General features: G+C 38.4%; 2 protein-coding genes across 7 annotated transcripts in view; both read right to left on the reverse strand.

Annotated features, from left to right (window-relative positions):
- The window catches only part of znf704 (zinc finger protein 704), a 68477-nt gene extending 61896 nt beyond the window's left edge, over nt 1-6581 (reverse strand). For 2 of the 6 annotated variants that reach the window (XM_081377524.1, XM_081377523.1), the window contains exon 1: nt 5725-6304. In XM_081377524.1, coding sequence (XP_081233650.1) covers nt 5725-5970 — 246 coding nt within the window. In that variant the 5' untranslated portion in view covers nt 5971-6304. Of the gene's footprint in view, nt 1-4689; nt 4928-5724 lie in introns of those variants that run through there. The other 4 variants (XM_081377521.1, XM_081377522.1, XM_081377526.1 and 1 more) reach the window with 4 other exon arrangements.
- A 1949-nt stretch (nt 6582-8530) lies between these two features.
- The window catches only part of pag1 (phosphoprotein membrane anchor with glycosphingolipid microdomains 1), a 56413-nt gene continuing 51636 nt past the window's right edge, over nt 8531-13307 (reverse strand). The window contains exons 7-8 of the mRNA XM_081375694.1: nt 11433-11489; nt 8531-11308 (exon numbers count right to left, since the gene is read on the reverse strand). Of these exons, the coding sequence (XP_081231820.1) occupies nt 10994-11308; nt 11433-11489 (372 nt within the window). The 3' untranslated portion in view covers nt 8531-10993. The remainder of the gene's footprint in view (nt 11309-11432; nt 11490-13307) is intronic.

Genomic DNA, 13307 nt, shown 5'->3' on the forward strand with positions numbered 1-13307 from the left:
TAGCTTAGCTTCCAAAGAAAGACGGCTGACTGTGTGTACATTCTGTGAGTGAGATCCTACCCTCTATGGGCGGGTTGAAAACATGCGGAACAGGCCCTACTACTGGCTGTAGTCTTTAGCCTCTGGCCAGAAAATCCTCCGATGACGCAAAATGACGATTTTTGCGTCATCGGAGGATTTTTTCCAGACAAAAAATGCATAAATCTCTTGTCTCAGGGGGACATGAGGGAGGAAAGCATGGTAATTCGAAAATACTACAGGTTTTCTACTAATACAAAGCTTAATGCTAAATCCTGAAGTAACCCTTTAACAGTCTCTCCACATGCCTCCCGTCAATGAAGCCCTATTTACACCTACAGGGGCCGTTAATGCCCCAACTGTGAGGCTTGTTTGCTTGCAATCACAGTGCATTAGGCTGTATTTAAACTGTTTGCAATTTATGCATCGGTCCATTCAAACACCTCACCAATGTTTTGGATCAAGAAATCATATTCACTGATCTGCAGGCTTGTTTGTTTTAGATCTTTGCGCAGCTGAAAAAAAGAAAAATAAATCCCCCTCACTCTGTCATTTCCCCCTTAGCACAAGAAGCCACCATCCGTGACCACACCAATGCAAAGACGAGCAGCTTTTCCTCTTGCACGTCTCATCTGCACAGCTGCCGTAGACTTTTCTATTTATTGCGACTAAAGCTGCGGTACACCATACCTCAAGCTAAAGAGCGGACAAACAGGGGCCAAGACAACGCACATCACCACATGCACCAGCGGAGAGCATGATCTAACAGTGAGCGGCGTGCAATACAGGTCACTATCTTACCGGAACATGATTAGCTTGACTGAAGAGAGAGTAAACGCCTATCATGCTGAGCTTTGAGCATCTGGGAGTTTACATACTTCAATGGAGTTAAAAATAAAATGGATTACCTGCCTCAATACCCATTTCATCACTAGTGGAGTGTGGTTATCTTAATAAACTCTACTGAATTAATAACACTTTTATTTATTTACCATTTGTCATTATTTACTCATGCTCATGTCGTTCCAAAGCTAAATGGGTTTCTTTCTTCCATAGAACACAAAAGGAGAAACTTTGAAGAATGTGCTGATTGCTCTTTTCTATGCAAAAACAGTGAATTAGGCCTGAAGCTTTTAAGCTTCAAAAAAGAACACAGATGCATCATAAAATGTTCACAAACATGAACTATATGGTACAATATTCCAAATTTTCATATAATAGCTTTCGGAGAAAAATTTGGGGTGCACAACAAGATTTTATTATTTATTTACTGGATATTATTGAATATAAAATTAGCTAGGTAATTGTGAATATAATTGCCCTTAGTTTTACATTGTGCTGTTATCTAAGGCTTACTTCATCTTTAAAAATGCTAATAATTGAATAACAATGTTAAAGGGGAGGTATAATGCCCTTTTCATAAGATGTAAATTAAGTCTCTGATGTCCCCAGAGTGTGTATGTGAAGTTTTAGCTCAAAATACCCCACAGATATTTTTATAGCATGTTAAATTTGTCACTTTTGAGGGTGAGCAAAAACGCAGAGTTTTGGTGTCTGTCCCTTTAAATGCATATGAGCTGCTGCTCCCGGCACAGGGGGCGGAGCTTCAACAGCTTGTGTCATTTTACCTTACACAGATATACACTGACAATTTCAAAAACTTTTAGCCTTTTATGTTCAAACTAGAGTCAGAAAGATGGAGAGACTCAAGAAGAAGTGACAACATGTAGACAACATTTCTCAATGGTTAGTTGGTGAATTTATGTAGCTTATGTGTAGTTATCTTCTAGTCATTGATTAGCATATTCTGTCATGATAATCTATAACTCACATTCCGGGGGCGGGGTTTATGTAAATTTTAGGGTTGCAATTAAAAAAGCAATTTCTTTAAAAGCAAATATCTTCCTTTGCTTTGAACTTTGAGTGTTGTAACTTTGCAGATGTTGTTTATGCTCAAACAGCAACATTACACACTAACTAAAGCTAGAAAAGTGGAATCATACTCAGCCACCCCTTTTAATACAGTATGTAGTTCAAATTAAATATTCCTACTGTTATGCTGTGATGTGTAAATTTATTTTCAATTTGGGATTTAAAAATGTGTTTTTGTGTTTTCTTTTAAAATTATAAAATTATTGATAAATGGCAGATTTTAAAATTCTATTATCAGCTACAGCATGAAAATAATGAAAAAATGTTCCCTTCATCTAAATGGCATGAGACTTGATGTTGTTATCCTTGCTAGCAATACAAACAATACAATAAATTGGAATGATATCTGAAGAAAAAAAAGTCCCTCTCAGGATGTTCGGGGTCTCCCGAGACCCCAAACAATACAATGTGATTTTGTAACAAAATAATGTAATTTTTTTAAACAAATGTAATGTCACTCACTGTATTAATGTTTTTACTCAACATTTGTGCAGTGTTGGGGGGGAGGGGGGGGGATTTAAGTCATTTTTTATTTTATATGAACAAATAAAACAATATTTTTTAAATGGTATGAATGGGTAAATTAAAAAAATGATAGGCTACTTTTTTTTTTTAATATTTGTCAAATATAAAAAACTAAACCAGCCAAAACACAGACCACAAATACATTGAAGTGAGCTGGCAACCCTATTGCACATTCACAATGTTAAACGCTCTGCTCACACACACACACACACACACACACACACACACACACACACACACACAGCCACCAAAAAAAACCCCAAAAAATTCACCCATAGACATCAATGGGAGACAATAAAAAATAGATTTTTGTTCCATGATTTGTCAAAAATTCAGTTACAATACACAAAACACAAAAAAAATGAAGGGTCGAAACCACAACACATTCCTGATGGAGTAAACGCACACAACATGCTATTCCATGTAGAAGATGAATGCCAGGCTTTGGCGTATTTTCACGAGATGAACAGATTTGTTAAAGCGGCATCATGTTGTGCAAGACTTTCAAGCGTCAAATCAAAAATGCACAGTTGACAAGTTCAAATTTAAATTTCACACACTATTAAGTTCTGTCTTTCTCTCTCAAAACACACCCTTGCTTTGTGCATTTTAATGGCCACAGCTTTCTCGCACAGCCTCCAAAATGATCAAAACTATTCATAAATATGTTCTTGTTTTTGCTAAAGAGTTAGAGGGTTTTAATCAATTTAAACAGATCTCGGCTGATCTAATAAGAGAATTAATTAGATTTGAGAGCAGGATGCACACAGATGAGCACTCGAAATTAATTATCTACAAATTAATTATTTATTTATATTTGAATATTCGTGAGGAAAACAAACACACGCACTATGCACGTTCACGTGTGAGATGCTGCACTCAAGGTTTGAAATATCTACTGCCAAAAGGAACTACGCAGCTCTTAATAAACCCATAACAAACACATCTACTGCTTTTCTGCCTCTGTAACAAGGTTCCATCATGACCAAAACCTCAACCCTTTTAATGTGAATGAAGTGTAAACCAGCAACAAAGCCTTGGTGCGTAAAGAGTTAAGACTGGTAGATAGCCTGAGTGGGTTAATTACATTTTGATATTAAGCAGTGGAAACAACAGGGGAACGAAAAACAATCCAGTCCGCCTTTGTCTGGGAATGCCACACTGTAACACACTTAACGTGAAGCCCCTCCTTAGTCTTACTATACCAGTCAACAAGTGGCATTCCCCCAAGCCGAATGGCTCTCGTTTGGGATCCAGGCGCCTTGCCAAAGCCCCAGATTCTATGAGCATGACCTCTGTAGAGCTCCGTTTTGCACCGTTACGGAGCAGCTGCTCCGGGACCATTAGCCTCCACCCTAGTTTCACATCCCTCCCTGCTTGCATTGCTTACATCTTAACCTTTTTCCCCATCATGCGTCACCAGAGAAAATGTCACCATGTCTTGTATATAATAGTTGCATTTGAAAAGTGCAACACTTTATTATCTCTAATTGCAAATTAAATGGATGTCTGTTTGGGAGTGCAGATACATGTTACACAAACATTAAGGTGTAGCATGCTTGCCAAAAACAAACACATGCAAATCATTACATACAGCAGCATCCAAATAAAAATTCATTGCAAATATTGCATGCACGTTGCATTATTAACCTACAGTATTACAGCTCTGATTATAAGAGAATGAAATAGAAGAACTGGTGCCATTCTTGTAATTTTGACCCTCTTTGTTTTGATATGGCACCTCAGGCTGTTTAACTTGATGACTGCAATTAGGTCATTATAAAAAAAACCTTTGTATTTTGCAATTACGTGCAAGCGACTCAGCCTGGTGTGCAATCACACGGAGTTCAGTGAATAAAATTAACGTGATCTAAAGCATTAACTAAATATCAAATGACATATTTACAAAAACGCGATCACTGTTAAGGCAATTAATGTCGAAAACACTATAAAAAAATCACTAAAGAGCCGGTTTCAGCGGAGAGATGTACGCGCGCGCTCACAGATGCTTCTGTTGGCGCGTGAATGAATGAATGCTGCAGAGTGTGTTTGTTTGCCTGTCATCCACCCACTGAATTCAGATCATCAGCGGCTTACACGGGCCCTACAGGGCTACAGACTGCGACTAAAACGACCACAAATGCAACAAAACAACACTATTTTACGACAATCGTTTAGAATCTAGTCAGTCGGCAAAATGTTGTGTTTGCTTACCACAGTGGTTTCATCAGATTTCATCTCGTGATTCGGCATACATATTTAGTCAAGGTTTCCAGCATCGCAAACCGCATTAAACACAACAGCGCGAGATGTCTAGTTCGCGAACAAATGACTCTTATGAACATGTTCTTTTTAATAAATGAGTCCAAAAGATTCAAAAACAAGCATTTCCAAGCGTTGAGCTCTGTCGATTTGAATCAGAGAATCATTCGGAACAAATGACTCCCTCACTGAACTTGCGAGTCTTTTTTTTTTTCGTTTATGTTCGATTGAAAATAAACCGATCACGGCTACTCATGCTTTAGGTTCGCTAAACTTCAGCTAATTGTTCAACTGACAACATGTAGCCTAAATCGAAATATATGAGTTATATTGTAATAGATTTATGAATTTAAAAAAATTAAAACAAGTTAATTGTCGAATGAGATCCACTTGTAAGATGGATTCGTGCTGAAAGGAGAACTTGGGTAAGATTGTAAGATCGGTGAGATATTTTTCTCCAAATATTCTCACAAAATATTGTAGCCCCGTTTTTATAACTAACAATTGCATAGTTTCATTCGTAATGAAGTTTAAAAAGTAAGCTATGAACTCAAATTGCATCTTCAATTCATACGCTACTTCAATATGTAGCCTACTTAGACATTTGCAACTATTCCCATCTAACAATGAGGCCAAAATTGTCCATATATATATATATATATATATATATATATATATATATATATATATATATATAAAAGTTTCATGTAATGGATTGTGAGCATGGACACCGGCGCTTCTGAACTACCATCTATCGAGCAATTCTATAATTTGGTAAGCTAAAAAGTAATTGGCCCCTAAATATTTCATTTGAGGGACCAATGACTCAATAGTCATTTTAATACGTAGCTTCGTCCTCAGCATGACCACTGCAATATCCACTCTCACACATTATTTGGATCATCAAACAAACAATCTCTCAGAGCACTGTAAACAATACTGTGTGCGACAAGCAGCACAACAACAAGCCCATCTGACCACACACACCTTCAAGCTCGACTTCAGAGGTGCTTTCGCAGTCATCTGTGCAATCTCTTCCTCCGAGTATTCTTTCAAGCTCCCGTCTTGCATAAGCACCGTGTACACGTTGCGCCGATGGCCGGTTGAAGCATCTCTGTTGTCTTGTTTGACTGCCTGGATCACTCCCGTGAGCGGAGCCGCGTCTCCCGTTAAACCCGGCGCGTACACGCGGCTCCCAATGACCGAGCGCTTCACCAGCCGCCGCGTATGCATAGTTGATATATCAATGAAATGCGCAAATATAAGTACTTCGGTCGTTGCACAGCAATGTCGCTTTAAAAACAAGAAATGTCACGTTGACAAAACCCGAACGGACCGACTGTCATCATGGGCCGTACATGCGAATAATACAACATCACCACAGATCTGAACCGCATCCACATATTTCACCGGCGTGAGCGCGCATGTTCGGGACACGAAACCAATGAACCGTTACAATATGCAAATGAGCTACGCTTAATAACCTCTCCGACCGACCGAACGAACGACCGACCGGCAACCGATATCTTTCTTCTGTCGACCTGTTTGTTTTGCTTGTCGTTCCCATAAAGCTGGCGGGTTGTGGTAAAACATGGAGCGGAACACCCGAGTTGACTCGACAAACACGATGTATTTTTCACAATACACACTACGAACATTTATGTCATAAATGACCGAAGAGCGGCCGAACAGAAATCTAATTAATATTATGATATTAATAAACGTCTCCAGTGTCGACTGTGCTGTTGTAATAACCCGTTTTTACCCCCCAGATTAGCGTAAATCCGGTTTCATGTGAGAAAGACTCCATTCCATAAAATCCATCCGGGTTTTCAAGAGCCACTGGCTGTACCGGCGGAATGTCGCCTGTAAACATGTGCACTCGCGCAGCCAGTATGCGTTCTCATTGGCTCACGGCGCACACGCCTCCACTCATTCGCGCTCGCTTTCTTCTGCAGTTTCCCTCCAAATACAAGCAACGGCCCGGGCGCTGCGATTAAAACAATGACCCAAGGATGGGAAGAAGGGAGTCTTTGAGTAGTAATTATTTAGGTAGGTTGGTCTGTGTACATAACATTAATAATAGTAATGATGATAAAAAAAACCTGTCAAAACCGGGTTATGGGTGTAATGTGAGGGTGTGTGACCCGGCGAGAATGTTTGGCAGGCGGTGGGGATTCCTGAGGGTCCTCAATGTTGTGACCTGTCATTAGTAACTTAGTCAATACAGTAGAATGACTGTTTATGCAAAATCAGTCACACTTGCCACATACCAAAACATAAACTTCTGTGACTCTTATCATAATGCAAATATTTAAAAGGTTTGCTATGCTGAGGAAGGAAACGCTGTGGACATATTTCTATTTTTGACTTCTTAAAGGGAAAGGTCACCCAAAAATGAGGATCTTATCATCAGTTAGTCTCATGTTGTTACAAATCTCTATGAATTCTTTTCTTCCATTGAACACAAAATGAGATGACAAAATAACAGCCTCGTGTCACCATTCACTTGGTAAAGGATAAATGATGACAGAATGTTAATTTCTGGATGGACTATCTATCCCAAATGAAATGTAATGATAAGTGACACACTACTCATTTCACATAACGTTTTTTGAGGAAGTGAGCATATTCGGAAACAGGGAATGACTTTACCATTCAGACTAAATTCAGGATACTCCCTTAAAATATAATGTCAATGTAATACTATCAGCCACAAACTTGAATTGAGGTGTTTACACTGACATTAACTGCAATTCCCAAACAGGTAGGCCTACTATACTAGCACTATACTTACAATAACGAGAGACCTTTCTCTGTTCTCATTTGAACACATACTGACATAACTTTCCAGACACATGGAAAATACCACTATCCCTGTTAGCTACAGTTCAAAATGCTATAATTGAATAGTTTATTCAAATGTTTACATTTTACTTTTATGCCATTTATGCATTTGCCGGTTTTATTCAACGTGACTTTTAGACTATATCAGCACATGATAAAAAAATTAAACTAGCAGTAATACAGATTTTTAGATTTTAATTTAAAACATGTGGTAATAAACTATTATGTAAGTCTCTTTCTGTTCTTGATAACAGTGTAGTTTAAGGAATATGCTCCAAGTTGTTTTTTTGTCAAAATAGTAGAATTATTACAATGCCATCTCAACAAAGATTCTTACTTTAATACAGTTTTAGTTGTGCAATTTGTACCGATTACACTTCAGAAGTAATCCACCCTATTTTGTGCACTATGTTGCCTTAATTGGACATTTTTACCTTTGTGTCCCGTTAAACGCAAACATGTACATGTTATTGTATGTGCTTGTGAGTTCTGAATTGATGGTATAGCATTGATCATTTCTCATATAATTACTGTGGGCTTGTGGGCATGATTCGTATATAACAAACTGTCTATAGGAATAACCCCTTAAGGAATGGCTGAAAAGATTTAATCTTTTAAGAAACAATTTATCCTTATGAAGTGAAAATAAAAAATCTATTCAGTGCTCTTGTTTGCCACCGCTCCCTTACTTGCATTGAAAATGAATGTTGCTTTGACCACAGATTCAATCAATAGCAGGCTGTGCAGTGAAATATGTTCTTAAAGTCCCCTAAAACCAGTGCATTGACATGATAATAAAACTGTCTTATTGCACGTTGTTTTTCTACACTTGAGAATTTAGTAGGATGTATCGACAGATTAAATATCAACAGATTATACTGTGTTTTTGCACTCTAATGCAATAAATGTCCTTGTCTTATTGAGTTTGCATGTAAATATAGGGACAAATTATCTGAATGTTTATATAAATCAGTTGATTTGGATAAACAACCACATGCACACACATTATATTAGTCCAGCATGACTATATTGTTTAAGAAGCAAATACCACCATACAAAGATTATGATGAAATAAACAAATGCAAAATTCATTCTTATTTACAACTAAATACACAGAACTTGGTTAAAGGGAGAAACAAAACATACAATGTTTCACCATGATATTAACTATAACAAGGATCTTCTCAATATGGAACCTGTACCAACACAATGTACCATTACAAGCAACCTCACATTAAAATAAGAATTCCAAAGCAATACATATTCCTGCTATTAGCCTTTTGAATGTTAATAAACCTTGACAGTCTTTACATTTTCTTGAATTAAAAATGTATCTAACACCATGTATTCCACTGACTCTCAAAGTTTCATTAGTTCCTCAATACAAACTATAAAATGTTCTCGTGCTGTCATATGAGAGCTGTTGGCAATTATTACAGAAGCATACTTAAACTGATATAATTTAACAGATCAAAATAGTCATTTGAATATTTACAAGTGTCTCTTGGCATGAAGTTGTCCCATGCTCTGTCTGGACACGCTATGCTTTTTGATTATACTGCTACATGAATGTAAAAGCAGCTAAATGCATACCTGATCATAAAGTACATTTACTAAGCTGCCAGGCAAAGCTGCAGTGTGGCAGTACCATGATGTCTCTTTCCCCCTGTGCTTTTCATCCTTTTGAAATGTTGCGTACCTATTACATGTAAAAACCAAACAATATCTGAAATATATAATGTATCTGATACACTTAATCAATACAGCTGCGTCAATAAAAAAAAGAATCACACATACATATTGATGCAACACAGCTCAATTACATCACAAATGGCAATTAGTGAACAACTGAACACCAGCAATAGATAATGGTCAACTTCTCATTAATACCCTTTTAGTACACTCATAAATGAGTGCTTAACTTTGCGTACCTTAAAGATCACTTCCTCACCTGAGCCTGTCAGTTGACACATTAATTATAAAACATGTTAAGCGGCTCAGAATGATGGCTACATTTAAATGTTCTTCTTTTATATTTTGATATGCGTTACGTGAACGTCACTTGAATACTAGTAAAAACGAAATTCTCCAGCCGTTCTGAATGATTAAAATGAGTGTACTTCCTTAATGGACTGAGCTGAGAGGTCTGCTGTTGACTGTATCTGATTGGTTCTCTTTTTGGGGTTATATAAGGACACAACCCCATCAGTTGCTCAACTAGTATCACGTGATAACTTGCAGGCAGAGTGCAGCTTACAGCAGGTGCGCTGTGCAAAAGCATGGAAACTACTAGTACACAATGAATAAAATATTTCTCATAAGACAACAGCCACTGGTGTGACTTTGCTTTGAAAAGTGGTGGGGACATGTGGGAAGGGGGTTACACAGATGTGCTGTTATGTCACAAAATAGTGAAAGCTTAGATTCTGAATATTAATTAGGATATGCAAACATGATATTTTACTATTCTAATAAGTAGTCTGTAATTTACTGATCAAGTAGCGTATTTTTGAGTCAAATCTGAAAAGTCATTACCATTATAAGTGTCTTAAAATCATTTAAACTAATACATTTGTCACACATTGTTGCTAAGTTCTTGATGCAGCAGTCATTCTCGCTGTATATTCCTACATATGAATTCTGAATCTTTGGTCTAGCAAAAACGATTTCTTTCTATATGAGGGGTTTGGGGTTCTAATCCGCCCTAATGGAACTCTAACCATAATTACAGCTTTACATCAGTGGATATCAGGAGTGGGAACAAAATTGTTCGCAGTTTGTTTTGTGATTTCACTAGAACAGGAACGAGCCATAGAAAAATGATAGATTTGAGCACATATACTCGTATCTGAGAAGGCGTGTGTGCTAGAGAGTACATTGCTATCCTTGCTTTCAGGGACATTATTATAAATGCACTGAAAACTCCCGCTTAACAACTGGAGATGCCACCTCTGTATTAGATACATCCCTATTGCAAGCTATTTCAGAAAGTGGTGGGGACAAAACTGGCCATGGCAAAAAGTGGTGGAGACATGTATGTCATGTCAATGAAAGTGAAAGTGAAAAGTGAAAGTGAAAGTGAAAGTGAAAGTGAAAGTGAAAGTGAAAAAGTGAAAGTGAAAGTGACACGTGACGGATAGCTTCTATAGGGGCATCTCGGGTTTGTGGTACCCAATTATTTACATGAATAGCATAACAATCCCTCTTCTGAGCGACTCTATGCTGGGTCACAGGTCTGAATGAACCCTTTCATTAATAATGTTCAAAAACAATGGGGTGCATAAAAGCTACACTGAAAAACATTCAATCAGGAAAGGTTAAGTGCATTATTCTCATGATACCACCCAAAATTCCACCTCTAAACCTAAGAGAAGTGAGATCTCATTGTTCACGGTCCTTAGATGGGTGGTCAGAGACGGGAGATTTCCCCGTTCAGACCCAGTTCCCCCACGCTCTCATAGTCAGGTTCCCCGATCCCGTTGCCCTGATGAGCCTCTTCAGCCGATTTGGAGATCTTGATGGTCTCGTAGGCAGGGTCTGCATTCTCTGTGAGCCCCTCTGGAGGCTGGGAGCCAAGAGCCATTGGGTAATCATCCCCAAATGTGGCATAAAGATCACTGGAAGTCGACTCCGGCACCATTCCCTTGATGTCTCCGATGCTGCTGTAGTCATTCTCTGTTTCCTTTACAGTATTCTTCACTACCTTGGAGTACACATCTGATATCTGAAAATGTAACACAGAATGATTGGTTCAGGGCGATTTTAAAATGCAAATATTATTAATTGTTGGTAAAACCTAAAACTTCAAGTTGGTCTTTACAAGGCTTTGAGATGTTGATAGACCTTACCTCACTGTCAGGAGACACGTTGTCCTGAAGCTCTGGAGTCATCACTGGGGAGTGTAACTGTAGGACAATGATTGAAACGAGACCATTAGTTAAAAACATATTTAATCAATTTTAACACACAGGAAATACCTTACTTCAACTGACACATGCTAGTGTCAAGGACTGATTGATGCAAAAACGAAGCCACTCATTCATTACTTAAGAGTTACTGATTGAAATCAAATGTACAATTCCTCTCCAAGCAAGAGCAGTTATATATTTACAAAAGGAATCAATAACTGAGTCATTAATTAACAAAGTAAATCCTACAGAAGGTCAATAACGGACACCTTGGCTGTTGGAGAAGAATATCAATACCTGTCTCAGTCACCTCACTGACAGAGAGGCAACAGTCAAGTGGGAAAATTTTGCTATAACCCCTCCAAGATTAATCCTAAGCAATTTTAGCACCAACATTTCAAGCCTGTTTTGATGAAGCCACCTCAACCAATGAACCTGAAGTATGTTTTGCTTTGATTATGATCATGCAAAATGAGCATCAGGAGCTAGCCAGATGTGCTTAGATATTGGTTTAATTAGCAAAGCAATTAATTTAATAGCCCATCCAAGTAGCTCTGCAAAGACCCCCCTGACCTCATCACAACTAACAAATGTCTCTTACAATAAAGCTTATCTGCTAATTCACTCATGCCTTTGTCTCTGTCCAGCCTTCTATATTAATTAAAGTGCCTCTTCCATTGTTTAACAATCATCAGCATTTAAAAACACTGCAACGTCATCATACATGAATGGTTATCAAATTGAGATGTATTTACATAAAATTAATATTGTTAAATATTTTAATTAATCTACAAAGTATATTTAGTCATGCTTAGGACTACACATGCACATTTGCTGGACCAAACTTAAAATATTCGCTATTAAGAAAACATTTATGGGACAGTTCATGTCAGATTTTGTTGCTGATTTTAAGTTTAGCAAGCAGTTTCAGTACTTCCCTATTCAGGCATATTGGAGTTAGACTTGCTTGACCGAAATAGCTGCCTGGAGGCGTTGCAAATATGGCTGCCGAGTGAACTGGCTTTCCTTGAAAGGGGCTATATCCACAAACACCTGCATAGATACCTGAGGTGGATCAATCCTTAGCCAAATTTTGTATAGTACTGAGGTGATATGCAATGACTTGTGGGTAACTTTCCTATTGATTTCCATTTGTAGTGCCCTTGAGACTGAACACATACGTTCCATTGAATACCCCAATGGTTGAACACCATGTGAAGTTCACATTGGAAGATACCCTGAGTGTGACAGGATGCTGACAGTACAGCCAGGGCATGAGGCAACGGCCTGTAGCGCTGCACTCAATGGTGTCCATTATTATTTACTGTCACGCAAATGTCAGCATGTGCCCACGCATCCTTTGACAGGCAACAGCACTAACAATAAAAGTCCTTCCCTTCAGCAGGAGACTTCTGAGTGTTGATGTGCTGAAATCACAGTTTATCAAAGACAGCTGCCCTCAGTCCATCACGCTAGCATAGTGATATTGGCACCAATGCATAATGGCACAAATGGCGCTCCGCTCAAGCCAGGCTTGCGTGCTCCGCTCAAATAACCAAGCATACAGTCCACACCGCAAACTAATGAGGCAACATGTCCGATGTGCGTACATGTGTTACAGCATGCGCTTGTCAGTTTGGGCATCCCAGCTTTAACTGACTGATTTTCTTTTCAAACACAGACTGATGTACCTGTAAACACATGCTTTGCCGTCTCATTCATCATGAGGGTGAGCTGTCAGGCAATGGACATCTGGAACGCTCTGATCCCTAAACGCATATGTTAGCACAAACGTGACCGATAAGACGAATCACT

The sequence above is a fragment of the Scardinius erythrophthalmus genome (genome assembly GCF_964197995.2).
Source record: "Scardinius erythrophthalmus genome assembly, chromosome: 10".
Classification (NCBI taxonomy): domain Eukaryota; kingdom Metazoa; phylum Chordata; class Actinopteri; order Cypriniformes; family Leuciscidae; genus Scardinius; species Scardinius erythrophthalmus.